The sequence below is a fragment of the Protomyctophum bolini genome, assembly GCF_963924005.1.
Source record: "Protomyctophum bolini genome assembly, chromosome: 8".
NCBI classification, from domain to species: domain Eukaryota; kingdom Metazoa; phylum Chordata; class Actinopteri; order Myctophiformes; family Myctophidae; genus Protomyctophum; species Protomyctophum bolini.
In genome coordinates this window covers 40,253,002-40,273,519 of record NC_137869.1, presented here as the reverse complement: position 1 = coordinate 40,273,519, position 20,518 = coordinate 40,253,002, and the positions used below count along the sequence as shown (strand labels likewise).

General features: G+C 42.4%; 2 protein-coding genes across 3 annotated transcripts in view; both read right to left on the bottom strand.

The window, feature by feature from the left end:
- Positions 1-3,829: 3,829 nt before the first annotated feature.
- LOC308319634 (phosphatidylinositol 3-kinase regulatory subunit alpha-like) lies at positions 3,830-8,750 on the bottom strand. The gene is made up of 9 exons (XM_080769738.1): positions 8,578-8,750; positions 8,309-8,420; positions 7,933-8,031; positions 7,487-7,667; positions 7,026-7,121; positions 6,258-6,382; positions 5,683-5,868; positions 4,711-4,857; positions 3,830-4,148 (listed from the first exon to the last, which is right to left on the bottom strand). Exons 1-9 carry the CDS (start codon positions 8,672-8,674, stop codon positions 3,959-3,961), a joined length of 1,233 nt encoding a protein of 410 aa, XP_080625864.1. The 5' UTR covers positions 8,675-8,750; the 3' UTR covers positions 3,830-3,958.
- A 5,265-nt stretch (positions 8,751-14,015) lies between these two features.
- Positions 14,016-20,518, bottom strand: part of mast3b (microtubule associated serine/threonine kinase 3b) — a 55,366-nt gene continuing 48,863 nt past the window's right edge. For both annotated transcript variants that reach the window (XM_080770970.1, XM_080770971.1), the window contains 3 exons: positions 20,135-20,306; positions 18,743-19,128; positions 14,016-17,921 (listed from right to left, as the gene is read on the bottom strand). In XM_080770970.1, coding sequence (XP_080627096.1) covers positions 17,376-17,921; positions 18,743-19,128; positions 20,135-20,306 — 1,104 coding nt within the window. In that variant the 3' untranslated portion in view covers positions 14,016-17,375. The remainder of the gene's footprint in view (positions 17,922-18,742; positions 19,129-20,134; positions 20,307-20,518) is intronic.

Genomic DNA, 20,518 nt, shown 5'->3' with positions numbered 1-20,518 from the left:
TTGTTTACGCTTGGTCAAATATGCATGGTTGTTTGATTGGACTGGACCTTTTTACTTTTTCCTACTCGATTATTATTATTATTATTATTATTATTATACTATTAGTTTGGAACAAGGCCTTGAAATACTTAAGTTTCAGGATCAAACTGTCCTAACTCTATGTTTACACGGAATATAAATGAAAATGAGTGATTGCTGAGAACACATGCAGCCCTGAGAACACCCTCTCCTCTTGACAGCCCCTAATTTGTACTTTTTTTTTTTAGATAATACAGTAGTAGGTGTTACTGGTGTTGGTACAGTCAGCCTGGCTATCAATACCACAATCAAAACCTCTATATTAAGATATTAACATTTTAAAGGGCATCATCACTGCATGTCAGAAACTATTCCTAAAAAAAACCCCAATTGTTTTCAGTAGTGTTGTGTTGGCGCCATCTACTGGCTAAGAGCAGATAAGGATTTGCTTAAATGTACATTTAGCATTTTCCAGGATTCCCAAACGTATTACTTGGTTCCATTTGTACACTCGAGTTACATCCTCAGGAACCCATATTCCACTCTTCTAAAAGAGCATCTAAATATGGAATCAGGCCATCTTTTGTCCTGTAAAATAGTTCTCTGCTGATTGGATAAACTTGGTATCACAGCCTGAAAATGCCGTTTCATTTTACTAAAGAGCTGGAGAGGTCTACATGCTCTTACTGATAAATTAATTTACAAACACCTGCCAGAGATGACAGATGAATGGATTAATTTATATTCCTGCTCCACTACACCACAGAGGAAAATATTGTACTCCAATTGACCATTAAGATTAATATCACAAGCTCACAATGTGTCGCTTACCTTCTTGGTGCTAATGCAACACAAGAAAAATGCATTAAATAGTTAAACAACAAAGGATTTATGGTGATATTGAAAGTGATATTTGAGGATGAAATACGTGTTAAATTGAGTATTATAGTATAGACTAGAGCAGTGATACTCAATGCAATGCAAATGAAAGACATATACTGTGTATCCCTATTCCCTGACATAATTTTATAGCTAAACGGACAGAATTCTATTTTATTTGAATGATGAAACCCAGCTGCCATTAATAGTTGGAAATGGAAATGGAAATTGCGGAAATTGCGGAAATTGTAATTGCGGAAATTGCGGAAATGATGGAAATGGAAATTGCGGAAATTGCGGAAATGCGGAAATGGAAATTGCGGAAATTGCGGAAATGGAAATTGCGGAAATTGCGGAAATGGAAATTGAGGAAATGGAAATTGCGGAAATTGCGGAAATGGTAATTGCGGAAATTGCGGAAATGCTCTTCACTTATATCTATCTATTTTCAGGTAGATTGTTTTATTTTACTCAGTCAGCCATATCACTACTCATTTTTTTTTCATGAAAAAGGTCATAGCTGGGTAATCTATTTTCAGGCAAATTGTGTTTATTGTATTTTATTTTATTCAGCCATAACAATTTATTTTCTGTTAACCAACTTGCTGGCTGGCAGGCAGGCAGACAGCTACTCATAGACAGGCAGACAGACAGACAGCTACTCATGGAGAATTGGACAGGCAGGCAGTCAGACAGACAGCTACTCATAGACAGGCAGACAGACAGCTACTCATGGAGAATTGGACAGGCAGGCAGACAGCTACTCATGGACAATTGGACAGGCAGGAAGGCAGACAGCTACTCATAGACAGGCAGACAGACAGACAGCTACTCATGGAGAATTGGACAGGCAGGCAGTCAGACAGCTACTCATAGACAGGCAGACAGACAGCTACTCATGGAGAATTGGACAGGCAGGCAGACAGCTACTCATGGACAATTGGACAGGCAGGAAGGCAGACAGCTACTCATAGACAGACAGACAGCTACTCATAGACAATTGGGCAGACAGCTACTCATGGACAATTGGACAGGCAGGAAGGCAGACAGCTACTCATAGACAGGCAGACAGACAGACAGCTACTCATGGACAATTAGGCAGGCAGGCAGACAGCTACTCATAGACAGGCAGACAGACAGCTACTCATGGACAATTAGGCAGGCAGGCAGACAGCTACTCAGACAGGCAGACAGACAGCTACTCATGGACAATTGGACAGGCAGGCAGGCAGGCAGACAGACAGCTACTCATAGACAGGCAGGCAGACAGCTACTCATAGACAGGCAGACAGTAAGACAGCTACTCATTGACAGACAGACAAATAACTACTCATGGACAGACAGACAGGCAGGCAGGCAGGCAGGCAGGCAGGCAGGCAGGCAGGCAAAGAGCTACTCATGTTATGTTATTATGTTATTATAACAGCTACTCATGTTATGTGCAATAATTTGTGCAGTTATGGAAACAGCTCTTTGTGTTTATGCAAGAAAATGTAACACATTTATTTATTTACATATTGTGTGCATGCACATTGTACTTTGATACAGTATTGCACAAAGGTGGCACGCTAAAGTTCAAAATCAGCTCCATTTCACAGCTGGATATCAGAAAGTGGTTAGGACTGCTGCCTCGCAGCCTGAAGGTCCTTGAGGGTGACCTTTCTAGGTTGAGTTTGCATGCTCTCCCTGTGCTTGCGTTGGGTTTCCTCTCACACCAAAGGACATGCAAGTTAGGCTCTCCTGCCAGTGGCCATGACCAATTAAGGTACTGGCATAGACAACTTGAGTTGGTCCCCAAACGCTGCACAGATTTCCCCAAGGGGATAATAATTATGATGAAGTAAAATAAAATGTCTGACTTCATGTCTTTCAAAATGCAATAGATAATGTGAAGTGCAGTAAATGCATCCATTCAGTAAAACACGAAGATAAAGAGCTAAGAGAAGTGCATTTAGTGGGCATCATCAGCAGGCACTGAACAATAGCATACTGTATCTCTTTGAAAGCTATAGCTAAGTAGAATACTAAACACAATTCATATGTATAGCAAAGTGACAATTGTACAGGAAACAAAACTAAATTGAAATCCCTCTCATCGCCAGGATTGCCTGTATGTTTATATACTCGTACTGTACATACCTGATTAATATGTCACATGTAAAAACACTTTTATGTAAATAATGGACAACCTGCACATCAGCAACAGTCTGTATGATCGGTAACATGGTAAAGGTGCATTCTCTAGTGCTAGCATGACACTATGATTCTTGTAACTATAGGGTGTTGTGTAGCTCAGTGATTCTCGACATTTTCACTTTCCTTTTACGGCCCCTCAGTTTGATAATTATGTATTAGGCCACAGACCCCCCCCCCATTTGACCCTGATATATACACTGTAAAATCAGTGTTCATTAACTCAGAGTTGAACTCTTCAGTGCGTACTCTCTACTCTACTAATCTAATTGTGTTTTTCCACTGGAAACTGGAACCAAAGATTGTGTTTTTTTCTTGCCCTGAACTGGTAACCAAAGTGGGCGTGTCACTATCCTATACAGGTTGGAAGATGCAGATGCGATATAAACAATGATAAAAGCAAGCGAAACATCACCATAAAAAAAGAAAAGGGAAACTATAACTGCCATTGACAATTGCATTTCCCCAATGAAATGGACACTTCGACCAGCCATTTTTCGTTGGCCATTGTTGGCCAGGCCTGGCTGGAATTGAACCTGGGGAAACTGGGGTTTCGTGCTCCCTAGGTGGCCCTCTAACTGGTTATCAGGTTAGAGAGGTCCCCAATGCTGCCCCCAATTACAATGGTTCTGCTTAAAACCGGTGGAAACGCAAGCCGATTCGCGGCCGGTTCTGTGAAAAGCACCAAGGCTCAAAGAATCTAGAATGGATTCTTTTTGTGGAAAAGGGACCCGAGAGTGTACAGATGGAACCAAATGGAACCACTCTCAGACTGAGTTACAGACCTATAAGGGTCCATTTGGACACCTGGCGGTTCCCCCGGGCCAGACGTTGAGAAACAGTGCGTGCTGTGGCTGGTACGTGTTCCTCAGCTGGGCTGTGGGCAGAGAGCAGGCCAGGCCAGGGTGACATTCAGCTGTGGGTTGTGTTGGACGAGCGAGGTACAGCTGTAATGGAGGACCAGCTCTCTCAGCGAGCGGTACAGGTTGAAGGGCTCCGTGAAACCATAGCCCGAAGACGTCTTGTTGATCACACAGTGTTTGGTGGCTCCGTTCACGCTGCGTGAGACACAGCAGGGGGGACGTGCAGGGTTAAATACTGTATAAAGTTAACATTACATACAGTACATTTATTTATAGTGCATGTTTCACAAAACAATGAGTCACAAAGTTTGAAAGGTTTGACAGTGGATTATTATTTTTTGCTTATTCCTTCCACATGTCCTGTGTGCATTGTGGCTGGATCTGGTAAACACAGCATCTGACTTGCAGACATATCTACTAGACCACGAAGATATAAAAGCTTCTAATAAATACATTCCTCTGAATTTGATCATGATTTCTATTTGTATTTTTGTCACAATAGAGTTGTCATTTCTAGATTTAACCACAGGAGGGCACCAGTTGATTGCTTTAAATGCCATCATAACAGAGACAAACAATAGAAGTAGCTCCAACAAAGGACCATTCCTGACTCAATTTACTGATAATATTCAGATTTTATCGTAGGCTGTATTGTATTATTCTACATTATCATTATACCACAGGTTTGGAAAAAGTAATAAACCCCAGTGTAGTGATAAAAAGGATTTTGTCGTATATCAATAAATGAAACACTTACACCACGGAGCAGGCAAAGCAGCCCGTCTGTGACTGGCTGTCTCTGATCAAGAAGGTTCCATCTCTGCGTCCATGCAGCAGCCGTTCAGCCTCACCACGCCTCATGCTGCCCACGTACCACGCACGCTCATCAGCCAGGGAGTACTGTCTGGAGGAGGTCGTTTTATAGTTTAGTTCAGTGTTTCTCAAACTTTTTAATTTCAAGGACCCCCATAATAACTCGGAGGCACGTAAGGGTCAATTTTCCGTGCGCTCTCAGAGTTACAGACCTGTAAGGGGCCCCTATAGACCTCACTTTTGAGAACCACTGGTTTAGTTAGCACTTTTGCTGTGGTTCTCGCGTAGCCAGCCGTCATCTGCCTTAAGTGCCTTTGCAATGCATATTGCCCCAGGCAGCAGTGATATCGCTACATGAGGCTAAGTACCTACAGCAGTACTGACTGAAGAGTCCCATCATGTGAAGAGTTCTGTATTTAAATGAGTATAGTTTAGGAGCTGGTGTAACACATAATTGTACACAATGTGATGAGGATTAGTTTATCTCTGTAGAAACATATGTCATCAGTTTAATGAACTGATGATAATGCAACTGCATACTGCAAAAGCGTTAATTTGACTGAGACTAGCTAAAAGACACATGGCTGGTGTATGGCTTTGCATGTACCGTACTGTATGGGCTTGGCTCACGGCTTTGTGAGTATGTAGCCTGGCTATTTTCGAGTAAGCAGGCCGCACAGGCATAGGTTTTAAGTGGATGTGGTGAGCTTCATGTTATCATTTAAACGTGAACATAAAACTAACGCAGAACTTCATGGGTTCTGGATTATTTCACTTCAGCAAAGGTTCTGGCGTCCCTTAACCCTTCGTAGTTGTAAAGAGCCAATAAGAATGTACGGTACTGTACTGTCGGAGTCCAGCCAACCTCAGCTAGGCCTAGAGCCTCATCATCAGTTCCTGTAGGTTTTGAACTCACGCAATATACTGATCTGTGATGTTCTTCAGCTGAGCCAAATCAGGCTTCAGGATGTTGAGCATCCTGGCGATCTCCTTACTCTCCGCTGCCGCCTCCTTCCTAAGCCCCTCCTCCTCCAACACCCTCTTATCATCGTGGTCCTCCTCCAAGCGCCACTGGACCTCCTCCTCAGTATCACTCTGGACCCTGGAAAGAGGAGGAGTCCACAGCATGACACAGAACAAGCACTCAATCATCCCTAAATATCGAAAGATAAAAAGGGGTCCAAGGCACTCTGTTCCAGTCAAGTGAAAAAAAAAGCCTTCATTTGTATGGCATGGCAAAGATCATTAAAATGGACCAACGCGTTTCGGCTACAAGCCTTCGTCATGATCCCTAAATATCAGTTTAACCACTTGTTGAGCTCTATTCCGTGGTGGAAACAGGAAAGTAATTTAAGTACATTTACGCACAAGTACTGTACTTTATTACACTTTTGAGTGTACATGTTTGTACTGTATGTTGTGTGCAGCTGCATGCATGTGCCCGTGCGTGCATGCCGTCTATAGGTGTGTGCACTGTGAAGTGTACTGTACCTGCGTGTTTCCTGTGTTGGGAACATGTGGATGTAGCGCTCTCCGCTCTCACACTGATCTCCAAACATCTGGATGGCCTCAGTGAAGGCCTCGATGGTCTGGTCCCCCTGCTGGTTCTGGAAAGCCTGGACAGCACGTTTCATACACAATCACTTACACTTTTCTACAGCCTTATCTTATGTTCAAGATGACATACTCAACGAAAACAATACAAAACCTTTTGTTGCTGTCGGGCAGAAACATTGTTGTCTCCATATTTTAACTTTTTGTGCTTTTTTGTTTGTAAATTAACTCTCTACTACAGCGTCACACAAAAGCATTAAAAGTAGCTCGAAACGACACATTTTGAGCTTGTACTACCTTGTAGATCTGCTACTTTTACCGTTTTGAATTTTAATCTTGAAAAACACAGTAACAGTTTTGGACATGAGGTTTCCACCCGACAGAGACGATTTGTTAGACATACTGTACTAATGACAGTCCATAATAAGATATAACTTTATTAAAGCATACAATCAAGCAGGTTTTACCAATTGTATCTCTCGGCAGAGAGAGCTAATTTCAACAAATTCCAAAATATGGCGGTGCATCTAGTGTCCTAACCTGTGCTGTGTACTTCAAATAACCACCTCCAGGCTCCAACAACTATACAGATGTGCTAGCTAGTTATTGCGATTGTATCTTTCGCTATAGGAACAAATAGTTTTCTCTTAATATGTAGCAGTCTTCATTGAACGGGAGACAGGAGTCATGGTTTGCCTGTTGTACCTTTGAGCCGAGTGTGTTGTCTTCATAGAGCAGCTCATATTCTCTGCTCTCCTTGTCGTACTGATGTCCCATGTTGTCTTCATGGTACTGCTGGTCCTGGACACCAGGAAACATACAATAAAAGGACATTCAGGCATTAAGAAAAAGGAGGGATTTGAATATAATTGGAATTATATTTACTGTAACAGACAGTTGTTTTTGAGTCCAAAATACTAGTATCCGATATATGCAAAAACGAATGACAGCTAGCTAAGACTTTCAAACTCTCATTTAAAGATTTTGTTGTTACTGTACCTTGTTATCTTTTTCAAAATTCTAAGACGTACAAACAAACACAGGCCCTCTCCCCAATCAATCAATCAATCAATCAATCAATCAATCAATCAATCAATCAGATTGAAAAAGAAAGAAAGAAAGACAACACTTGTTGTAGAAACAAAGGGTTGTGATGCGCCACCAACCTTCTGGTGTCTGCAGACAGGGTAGAGCAGTGGCGTGTCCAGTTGGGAGTTGTACAGGGCCAGAGACTGGCTGTTGTGGACCTGGATCAGCTCCAGTACAGAGGAGAAGTCCAGAGGCTCAGAGAACCCAAACCTCCCCTGGCCATGGAGGATCCGGATCAGCCTGTTCTGACCGTCTTTCCTGCAGGCGGAAACAAACAAATATATATATTTTTAATTCCTTCACATCCTAGGATTTTCTGTTTTATAAATGATAAATGTCTGGCGCAGTTTTTCTTTTCTTTTTTCCATTATGTTTAAAATAAACACAATTTTGCTGTCTTTTGCGGCAAGCATCGTGTCAAGAGAGATGTACGGTAGATGCTCACATGAACATTAATACCAACGTATAACAGTGTGATTTGGAACAGAGCTTAATAGTGTTTTTCAACCAAGTGTACATTTACCTCAGAGTCAGGGTATATTCTTCTTGGATCCGACTGGAAGAGTCTCGGACTAGAAACGTGCCATCAGGCCTGTCTGCCATCAGGTCATTCACGTCCTCTCTGGATACATCAAACAACCATTCAATAAGACCTTAATGCATTCTGTGACCTGTTATTTCTCACTGCCATTGTCTTATTCAGGCTACCGTGTTAATTATATTGATGTGGCTGTCATTCTAATCACTGCATTTACTAAAACAACTGTTCAAGAAGAAGCTTGTAAGCTGATAAGAGCTAAAAAATAATACACAATCCCATACTTACAACTAAGTCACATCACATGTCATAGTCATACATAAATTGCTGTGTAATGTGCTTAACAATAACATTGATGTACCTTGTGATATCACCCCAGTACCAGTCTGCCTCTGCTAACTGGTTTTGGGGACTCTGAGAACTGGAATCCACTGCTGCCATGACCGTGGACTGGTTGGCTTTAGATGGAAGGGCTGTTAAGATAGGCAACATGGTCACAAAAGCAAACAAAGAAGTAGTTAAGTCCCTACATTACAATCATGTTGAACTATCAACAATCTGAACAAAATACACAAAATATGCGGGCAGACATGTTGCTGGGTCTGAGGAGCAGTAGCCTAGATACAATACCTTCTTCTTGGAGTGTGGCGGCAGAACGGACCACTGCAGGATTCTGGGGGGATGCAATCAGGGTCCGAGTCAGTGGTTCTGTCTCATCTTGGCCCATCTCAAGGTCCTATAGCTCTGAAAAACGAGTACTGGTCAGTCTTTACTCCCTGCTGAACTCTGCGTGCGCGCGTGTGTGTGTGTGTGTGTGGTGGGTGGGTATGAGAGCTATCCAGCGGGAGATATGATTGAGTTCCATGTGGGAACGCGCTGCCCGGACAAGTCCAGTGACAGGTGACAGTGTGTGAGTGCCTGTCATGCCGGGGCCCAGCCCCAGGGCCCGGCCTCTCAACCTCGCCTTGCAAACAGCAGCTGTCCTGTCTGCATGCAGGCCCGGGCACACCGCGTGTCAGCACACAACGTCTAAGTTTGTTCACAACTCTACTGCCTGATTAGATTTGTTGAGCAGATGCACGATTCTTTGTGTGCGTGCGTGTGCACACGTGTATGTGGTGTGCCAGTGCGAGCTTGAAAAAAAGCAAGAATCTATCAGGCATCTTTTTACAGGGGCATGTGCCTCTGGCACTTCTGCTATTTCCATGAAATGTTGGTTATAGGTTCATGTGGTTACTGTAGACATGAGTTTAATGAGACAGGATGATAAAGTAGATGTAGTGACGACGAGGCCCCTTCTTGGCACCTTCTCTTTCAATTGATACTAGAACAAGATATGTCTAGATATGTCTACTATGCAGACATATCTGGGTCACTTGGTCTCTGCTGGGGCCTTGTTTGTTCTCGACCACAAATGTTAATCATTTCATTTAGATCAGTGGTAGTTCATTGTTTTCCTGGTATCCTAGTTTCAAATTTAGATGGATGTTGTTTAGACAGATGCTAGGTTCATTATTGTTAATATGATTTGTTAAACTAGAGTTTCATGTTCATGTTTACTCTCATTTCCATCTGGCACAAGTCGTTCTGGATAAGCTCATCTGCTAAATGCCTGGATGGAACATGGTAAATTCCTTGGATGATTGAAATTAGCACTCAAACTTATGAACACCAGTATTCTTGAATCCTAGTCTACCATATCGCTGTGAACCCTCAGCACCCAGTAGCACTTGAATCTCAACATAGTTGAACTCAGGTTATCGCAGGTTATGTGAACGGCAGCGAGACCATTGATGTAACCCAATCACAGAGCCTATCTTTAGGTCTACAGTAGCATACTTCTCCTTTGGACTGGCCTGGTGTTGCCTGGTGACCATGTCCTCACACACACACATACTGTACACACTCAAGCACAGGCATCAACTTGCATGCGCGCACACACACACACACACACACACACACACACACACACACACACACACACACACTTACAAATTCACCCACACAGCCTCTCATTCTGCTGCTTACTTGACGTAAATCACATTGTTACATTCTGTAATCTACTTTAGGGAATCAGTCAGGACACCAACATAACTACAGTAGATGAATGTGTGAAACTACATACAGAAGGAATAACACCTCTAGAACTAGGCAGGGCTTAGCTGTACTGTACCATACTGTACGGTGTGTGATTTAGGTGCTCACTGCATTCTGGGGATTTTGAGGGTCTTTGATAGATTTGACAGATGGCGTGTGTAACTATGTGCCTATACTTTGAATGGCAGAGACCTGCCACCCAAATTGAAATGGCTTGTGGCAATGCGTTGGTTATATAGGCTCTTCAATTTGTGATTCAAATTTGGGAGAGATCAGGCGATGCTCCGTGAATTGTGGCATTTAAAAACAAAACAATAGGCCAAAAGCAGTGACTGCTGAGCAAACTCAAGTGTTCTAAAATTAGAACATGTATCTACAGTATGCTAGATCTATACAGTATCTATGCAGTGATCTTTTAGAACACCGTGCACATCTGGATGCATTGGAAAACCTCTGGTTCAAACTGGCATTCAGAACGGGATGCACACGCAGATAAGTCACACCAACGGACTGACATGCGGAAACAATGTACGTTTTTATTTAATTTTGTTTATAGTCAATGTCAATTAATTGAACAATGGAGAAGCATTTTATTTTATTTTTTTAATTTTGTTTATAGCCAACAATAATAAATGAATCGACTCAAATAAATTGTTAATGTTAAATATTCTACTAAATAATTTAGATGAATCATTAGACAAACTTGATTTTAAGAAACATCTTATAATTGATTAGTTCGATTAACTGTTGCATATGGTATTAGTCTCTCGAGACACTGTTGACTCGCATCAATATTAAAAGGAAAAGAGGGTGCCGTTTTTCCTTTTTGACGATGGGTTCTAAGTTTGACAGGGTACAGACAGGGCAGTGTAAAAGAAAAAGGATACAAAAAAATGGATTCATCGTAAGAATCGAGGCAAAAGTTTGAAATTAAATAGTTGTGTTATTAATTGGAAGTCATACCGCCCAGCCAGGACTCTTAACTTTTAACTTAGTTACAGTAAGACTCTTAACTTAATAGTTTCTGTTATTCTGTCCTACAAAGCCGTGCAGTACATACGTTTTTGGACACACAAACGTATTTGTGTACCCCAAAAGGTCAAATTAGCCTTCATGATTTTGGGAGATAAACAATTACCCACAAGAACATATATAATTATAGTGTAATATCACTTATATATATGTTGATATCTCATTTGGCTGATCAGTTGAAACAACACTAGACCTACACCACTACACCTTTGTAGGGCAGTTATTGCAGAGAAAGCTTTCGCTGAAAATAGCCGATTGACGAGCTCGCAGCCCGTCGCAGTTGTGAGCTTTCACAACAAGAATGATGCCGAGGTGTTAACCCATTCTGACCTGAGATCAGATTCACACGAGGTTTCCACTGGACACACACTCGTCTGATGAACCCATTCTGACCTGAGATCAGATTTTAAAAAATGTCAGTCGTTCTTCGAATTTTTCAAAAATAGCAGACCTACAAGCTCGTATCGCGCCACTCGGTGGCGCGATATGAGCTTGTAGATCTGCTATTTTTCAATAGCTAAAGCATAACATGATGCTAACACCAAAATGGGTGCCCGGTCAGAATGGGTTAAGTGGTTGACCCTGTTTAATACTTCAGTCTGCACATAGAAGTGCAAATCCTCTATTCACACAACGACCCATGGGCATTTTCTTTTTAAAATGTGTACCCTTCTCCGTGCACGCATTCCGCCTGGGTGACGGCAGACAACTGGGCAAGTGCTGGCATTTTGGCATGGGGGGGGGGGGGGGGGGGGGGGGTCAGATCAACATATGGAATGAATTCTGTACTAGTGGCCATATATGAAGCATGTCTTGAGTGTACAGGGTTTGATGAGGGTCCAGGTAGGGCCGGGCCTTCATTTTTGGGCCTGTTGAGAACTAACTCTAGCTTTCGCCGGCTGCACTAATAACTTTGGACCGGGCCCGTCCAGAGTTTGAATGGACAGGTTATCAGTCAAAAGGGAGACATTGAAGAGGAAGGACGGGTGCGGAAGGATCAACATAATGTTATGTCAGAACAGGTCAGCTCCATGTATGGAGATCTAAGGGTTTGAGGTCAGATGTAAGAGTTGCTGCCCGGCTCCATATATATGCAGATCTAGGCGATGATCAAGTCTTCTCAATGTATATCCAGGGTTTGATGAAGTCAGTGTCGTGATCTTCATATATGGAATCGGCCATTATGGTGGTGTGACCATATATGGAGGCATGACCGACCGAGCGACTGACGGGAGATGCAGGTTTCCATAGTAAACTGCAACCTATGGTCGCAATTATGTTCTAAACCAATATTCTAAATCCTAATGTTGCGCTCACGCGGGCAGACGCTAGCCTGGTTAATAAACCAGACTAATATCGCACGGCTGATTCGGTCTGGTTTAGTAACCAGGCTAGGCAGACGCAGCGACGCAGTCTACCATTCATTATAAATGGAAGCCAGCGACATGACGATGCAACGATGCAATGATGCACGTAGCTGCTCCAAATGATACTACCATTCATCTTTGCATCTGGCCGTGTGACTGCACCATGTTTTCTGAAAAACTATGTTGCTATACACACACACTGTAGCTAAAATGACAGATGCTTTGTCGATTTCAATGTGTTAAACTCTCTCGGTGCCACTAAGACTAAGAAAAAACATTTAGAAATAAAAACCAACAGTCCACATTCAGATGCATCAAAGTACACATTTCTTTACTGGGTGCACCAGCAGAGACAGCCTGATTAAGACACATGTGCTTGTGTCATGCAGCATGCACTGAGTAGAACAGTTCACATGAGAACAGAACATGAACATACAAGTGTTTTGGTCTGCAACTTTGATCTGAAGCAGTGGTTCAGAACCTTTTTTCAACTCAAGAGGCCCCTTCCCTTGACAAAACCTTGCACACGCACGCTAGATGGAAATTAGCTAGTAGCTAAATCTGGTACAAAACATGCTTGATATTAATGTATGTTGTACTTGGTACCCGATACAAATATATATATATTTTTAAACATCATTATTATTATGATACTGCCCGTTAAGGAGTCACTACCGTAATGATAAGTAACGTGCAGTTTTCCGATAGGGTATCAAAGAGATTTATATCATAGAAACACAGGATACAAAATGATTTGTACATGGCACATTTTTCTCATTGTAAACAATTCTGACACACTGGCAAGAATACGGCTCAGCAAAGCTTTTCCAAACGACAGCTTTTGATTTTCAACCGTGAATCAATTCATCTTCAGCAGATTTGGCATCTTTCGGACAACGCACAGAAGCATTTGAAACATGTTCAATACAGTGTCTAACCATTACCAAAGGGCTCAAAGACAGCTAGCAACACCAATGGGCAGTTAGGAAAAGCTCCATCTGTGGCATTCTAGCTGCAAGTGAAATACATATCTACATCCGTTGGCACCGACTGCACCAATATGGAGGAACAATATTATAATTCTGTTTATTTAACTATACCATGTAATATTACTTAGGTGAATGCACTAACCATGTTTATATGCTGTAAAGTATTTTTGTGATATCGGTCAACTTGTTTTTGCTTTTAGCATACAATTGTGTAAGGACTAAGGAGGACCCCAGGAAGAATAGCTGTTGCCAGGTGTGGCAGCTAACGGGCATGATAAATAAACACAACACACACAACACACTGGAGTGCACCTTAACAGGGCTGAGCGGATGTTCGAGGCAAAACCACCGTTTCTGTTCCAGCGAGAGACATGGAGATTATGGGAAGACTAGTTAGTTGTGTGTGGAGGAACACGTGGGCTTTTGAAACTGGTGTAGAATTTTGGAACCTGAACCTGACCATGAACCAACGCCGAGCCATGAACCGTGTGTGCCCTTGTCTGGGAAGAACTTGACCCCCCCCCCCCCGCCGCCCACAACTCCCCCCGCCCCGCAACCTTTAACCATACATACCACAGTACATTCATCAACAGCAATAACAATAACCACATTTGTTTGGTTGGTTACAGAGAAAGCCTCATCAAAATATACATGAATACGTAATATAATTTGTAATATCATTTACAAATACAAAAAATTTGCATTTGTTCAAAATAAGCCCATGGTGTGGAGTAATCAAATTGCCTGTTCTCGTTCAGACGTCATGCAACGTGCTGCAAGCTTGCAGAGGTGGGTAATAACATTACATTTTCTTACAGTAAGTACATTTAATACATTGTTTAGTTTTAATACAGCATATTCTTCACTTTTAATGTGAATTTGTACTCCTTATTTGGGCCAAATGTGAAGGAATAAAAGTAACTGTTAATTTGATTTCAGAAGCACTTTTATATTTCAATGCTGTTTTGATTTAAACAATTAGGTATCTTGGGTATTGGTCATGTGATATACGATGTGGGTCGGGGTGGCCCACCACACTAAAGTAACAATCCCTTTAGTCGAGTACAGTTTGTTGCTACTGCAACCACCTCTGTGAGCTTGTAGATCAGATATTTCCAGGTGTGCGACACTGACTTTAGTGTACTATGACCCTCCTCCCTGCAGTAAACATCAACACACAGCAAAACAAGTAGAAACGAACAGCTCAGACATGGCGCCTCTGGACTGAACTGAACACAAAAGCTACATTTTCAGTGAAAACTCTCGCCCAAGGACTAATACACCATGAACTGTAGGCTCTGAGCTGCTCGTTACCAGGGAAACCACATGCCACAAAATCAATAGAAAGATGACACATCTGACACGTGCTATGTTTAACCACTTTCAACCTGGCAAATCTACAGTATTTGGGGGGCATGTCGTTATACAGTAGGTTAATAAGAACGAAAGACAGAACGAAATTCAGCATGATTCCAATTATATCAGTCAAGTATCAGTTATATCAGGTAAGTTATATTACCAAAAAAAAGAACGGAAACAGATTTGTGCTTCTCCTGTACTGTATTGTAAGTAAACGAAACATTGGCTCAGATGTCCGCTCCATTACTAAGATCCATGCTTGAATAAAACTCATAGTAAGACTCAGTCTCCCATACACATGCTACATCAGTGTTTAAAGCAGAGTTATTAGAGTTTAGTTTTACTACTGTGGAATACTTTTGGTTCCATGACTCGACTAGTTTTAGTTTATTTATTTTTAGTTTTCCAGGTATTGTGAGGAAAGCCTTCATTTATAGAAGCCGAAAAAAGTACTATGGAAGAATGCATGACCTCAGACATGTTAGAAAAACTGAAATGAAGATTCTTTTATATTAAACCCTATTTTTGGTTCACTTGGTTTTAGTTAGTTTTGCATTGTTAATTTAAATGTTTTATTAGTGTTTTGTTTCAGTTAACAAAATACATTATAATAACCCTGTTTTTAAAGATGTCAGGTACATTTAAACGTGAAGGATAACACGCCATCACAAAATACAGGCCTATGAGGTTTAGGATAACACTATTACATCATACTCGGAACACTCTGCTTTCGTCCGAGATATCGTGAAGACGGCATGATCGCCCAGAAAGATAAGAAAACTATGTATGAACATTTGCCGCAAAAAGTTGAATTTGCTAACCACAAAAGAGCTTTCAGTAGAGACATGCGATATGGCTTTGTGAAATACTGCAAATGTAACTTGGCAACTTCAGGTGACGGGTTAGGGTGTAACGTTGTCAGAATACTGTACTACTCGACTCGAAATTCAGCTGAAGTCATACCAACGTTTCAGATTTACAATTCAGATTGTATATTCAGCTCGTATTCTGAGGTGACTTTGAGTCAAGCTCTTGGAAGGTTATCTACAGTACGTAATTTTCAGCTTGTGTAAAAAAACAAAACAAAAAATAATAATCCACCCAAGACATCTACTCGACAAGCACTTGTAATTTTAAGACATCTACCTGCAAAAATGCATTTTGGTCCTAAGATACTTCCTACCATTATCAAACTAGTTTGTGTACCATAACAATTTAGTTAAAAAATAAACATTTATAGAAAAATCCAGTCCGTGAAGACATACAGTAAAACCACATTTGATCAATACAAAATGTTTTTTGGAGGCTTGGCTAGTCATCAAAAGACAAACACACTTCATTGTCCTGTAAACATTTCATCAGAGCTTATAAATGTAATAAATAAGAACAGGAAAAGCCTGTAACACGTGTCAAATATTTACAAAATAATAATAATACTAATATAAAAAAATCTTCAAGTGAAATCTTTCTTCCCAATCAATGAAGCCAGTAAACAAGCTTTGCATTCCTCAGACTGAACCGCATGGTAGCACGTGTCGCTTTCAGCAGTTAAACGTTCATTGTCTTTACAGAGCAGACAGATGGCTCCTTCACACTACAAGAACTAAGTGTGCCGTGCTGTGTAACGCATTTCACAGGTTCTGGATTTGTTTTCCATAATGCTACGGCTCGGTTTCAGATACAAGGTTCTCAGAACCTAATTTGGGTCCTGCTTGGGAGGTAGGGTAGTACTTATAATTTCGTATTTTCGCTTTTGTTTAATTTTCTATTTTTTATGATGCACCTCCCCCTTCAGGGATGGTTCTGGTTCTAATGGAAACATACAAAAAAAATGAGAACCGCCAACAGAACGTTCCCGGTTCTGTAAGCTTTCAGGTTCTGGGTTAACCCTTCATAGCGGAAAAGAGCCAAGAGACACAACAGACGCCAATTGATGCTTTGAACGACAGGTGTGGAACTACACGTCGCACTACATGTCTCACAATGTTCCGACTTATTCAGCATCCATATTCCATACCATCTGTGTCTCGCCCACAGCGTCACCACAAAATGTAAACATGGAAGTGGACGTAGTCTCGTGCATCTTTCGTGGTCATGGAGCTTACTTTACTAGAGATTTTACTAGAGGTACGAAACATATTTTTTGACTTTTTGAAGTCGCTTTCGTCATGTTACACTCGCCGCACAAAGCATAAATTGACCTTAAGGGTCAGTGTCCACCAAGACAGGTTTTTTTTTCCTCCTGGGCGCAGCAGCGTATGTTTTGAATCGTTTACAATGGGAGTGCCACGTTTTTTGGAAAACCCCCAGCAGCAGCGGGACAAGGCGCTGAGCATTCATTTTGCCGTTTTTATCTGCTTGTTGAGAGCTGAATTATTTTCAACTCTGGCGTTTGGAAGCGCTTTTACGCAAGCGCCTGGAGTTTCCAACCAGTAAAAAAAAACACCCTGGTAAACATGGCCCCTGAGCCAGTAAACAAGCTTTACATTTGTCGGGACTGAAACTCGCGACAGCAGACGCCCCTTTCAGCAGTAACATTACTTGGCCTTGAAAGAGCAGACAAGAGACACCGCATGGCAAGCTGTCACTTCCTCACGTGTGCATTTTGAGGGCTCTCCCTGCCACCTTGCTGGCGTGACGCCAGCCCATGTGGAACGGGTGTCGTAGCGCTTTTCTGTGACACCGTCCCGCGCTGAACGGGTGTCGTAGCTTTTTGCTGTGACGCTGCAGTCCCGGGTTGAACGGGTGTCGTAGCTTTTTGCTGTGACGCTGCAGTGCCGGGTTGAACGGGTGTCGTAGCGTTTTGCTGTGACGCTGCAGTCCCGGGTTGAACGGGTGTCGTAGTGTTTTGCTGTGACGCAGCCGTCCGACGTTGAACGGGTGTCGTAGCGGGGGCGCCCCCTGGAGGAGAAGGATGTGTCGAAGCTTGGCGTTGCTGCGATGATGAAGATAACGAGTCTCCTCCTACCCTGGTAGTGAGCGTCGGCTGAGCATGCGAGCCGTTGGCGGTCTCCTCCTCTTCGTCGGAACACGCCTCCCACTCGTCTTGTTCCGAGCTTTCCGTCGAGCCCTGAACGGCGATCTGCGGCACCAGGGTGAACCGTGTGACTGCCGGCACCTCCGGTTCCACCTAGTGGTCGCAAACAAACACAAGAGCAGTTTGTTGATGACTGATGAAGGTGGCTACGCTCCAAATCCCACTCGTGCGCTGTGATCACTACATAGGGAAGTGGGACTTGAAAAGGCATACCCTTTAAACATTGTTTATACATTGCCCTGTATAAACAAAACAATTTTGTGTCCCTCATTTTTAGTGACGGTATCACATGTGACATGGCAGAGATTGAGAGAAGACAGAAAGTTTGCCTTTTAGTAAGGCCATGGAAATATTCACACTATTCTTTTTTGATTTATTGGTGACAATTTGCCATGGTGAAACCCAGCACATCTCCACAACACTCCAGGCTGCACTCTTTGACGTTATGTTTACCAAACTTCCTCGCAGGTGGGTTTTAATCGTAACATCGCAACAAACATAATCTAACAAGTTATACCCTTGTCAGAAGGTAATACTGTAACGTACCGGAATACTATTTAATGGCGGTAATCCTGTAATGTAACTTTTAAAAGTAAGGTTACCCAACACTGGGTTAGGGTTGCCGAGTTGTCCCTACCAACTAATAAATGCATGTCAACACAACACCGATAATACTGACAACACCAGATGTGCATAACCTAGGCCTAGTACCCGTGTGTGTGTGTTAGGCATCATTATCCTGGTGTGTGTGTGTGTGTGTTATCTCTGGGTGTGTGTGTTAGGCATCATTATCCTGGTGTGTGTGTGTGTGTGTGTTATCTCTGGGTGTGTGTGTTAGGCATCATTATCTTGGTGCGTGTGCATGTGTGTTATCTCTGGGTGTGTGTTTGTGTGTTATCATCATGTCTCTCTACCTCGTCACTGGACCGGTGCTGGATCACCGCCCAGACCATCCTGTGCTGCTGCTTCTGCTCCTCCGGCTGGGGGTCCTCGTCGGCCCCCCCGGGGGGGAGCGGCGGGGGTCCGGTCACGGTGACGGTGGGCCCGGCGGCGCCGGCGCTGCCGGCGTGGGACTTGTTCTCCTCGGGCTCGTCGAAGCTGACCTCCTGCACCGCCTCCTGCTTCTTGAAGGAGTCTCTCCTCTCCGACAGGTTGAGCTTCCTCATCACCACCAGCTGCTCCCCAGAGGAGGAGCAGCGCTCCGACGGCCCCCCGGAGGAGTCCCCCCGGAGGAGCGCCCCCCGCTGGCCACACAGGAACACACCGCCCGACACCACCGCACCGCCACCTCCACCCAGAGCTGTCGCCGGCCAGGACATTTACATTAACCACTTATTCATCGCAAACATCATTGTGGTTAATGATTTAATTATGTTTTTGGCATTCATGCTCAGTGCCAAAAACACAATCGGTCTAAATTACATTTCCGTTTGACCTAAAAAGGCTTTGTTTGTAAACAAACGTTGCACACGGCACGTACAGTATGACAAATACCTTAAATGTACAAAGAAATAATTGACTGGATCCAGATATTGTACTTTTACTACACTACATTTAATTGAAAACTTTAGTTACAAGATACTTTGTACATTTTGATACTACAAAAAAAAAAAACATACATAAACCACTTCATTCTGCCATTTGAAAATAGCCGATCTACAAGCTCACAATGCGTCAAAAGATGTTTATACATTTGAAAACTTGAATAACAGGACATACATGCATAATGAGTACTTTTACTTTTTGTACTTTAAGTAAGACTTTGTCCATTAAATCTTACATAAAATGTAAATTTGCCTGTGGCACACTTGCAGTCAGTATACAACAATAAAAACATCATTACATAAAATACACAAATGTATTAAAATATACTTATAAAATGCAATAACACAGCAACAGTGATCATGGGCTGTAGGATTTAGGTGGTAGAGAGCTATTTGGACATTTTCAAATGTCCACCGCAGTTGGCACAAAGTACATTTTGATGCCAATACTTTTACTCAAGTACATAGTAAGTGAATTCACGACTTTTACTTAACAGAGTATTTCTACATTGCAGTATTGATACTTTTACTTTACTTACATTTTGGGACAGAAACCCATTTTGGTGTTTTAAACATGTTATAATTTAGCTATTAAAAATAGCAGATCTACAAGCTCATAGCGCGCCACCAAGTGGCACGCTATGAGCTTGTAGGTCTGCTATTCTTTTTTTAAATCGTGAAAATATTTATTTCAGAAAAAACTGGGGGACTTGGAAGATTTTTTAAAGATTCTGAGGACAGGCCTAAATAGTTTAAGCCTACCTCCAGCCAGTCGCGCTGCGTCCACGACGTCGCCGTCCCCCAGCAACTCCGCCTCGCCGTACAGCGGCACTTCCAGAGTGTGCCTGCGAGGGGCGCTGTGGTACAGCTTCTCCGCCGACTGGACCCTCTTGAGCAGCGGGGAGCGGGGCGGCTCAGCGCTGCGGGGCCGGACCTGTACGGTTGCAATGACACGATGATAAGTTAATTGTGATTTAACGATTTAATTGCATTTCTTGACCATAAAATAAAATAAAATAAAAATCTGCACAGCGCAGATATGAAAAATAACTTCTGAATGATCCGAATAAGTAATAATAAAACAGGACATATATTTAATAATCTAATACGTTCCATTTTCAGACACGTCGTTGAGTTTGTAGATTG

Bases quoted from the DNA above. Each gene is read 5' to 3' on its own strand.
- LOC308319634 (XM_080769738.1), bottom strand. From the start codon at position 8,674: ATGGGCCAAGATGAGACAGAACCACTGACTCGGACCCTGATTGCATCC. The intron at 7,122-7,486 runs GTTGGTGGCGCA...CCTGGTGTCCAG, and splicing joins CTGTCTGCAGACACCAGAAG to GACCAGCAGTACCATGAAGA. The intron at 6,383-7,025 runs GTACAACAGGCA...CGTGCTGTCCAG, and splicing joins ACAACACACTCGGCTCAAAG to GCTTTCCAGAACCAGCAGGG.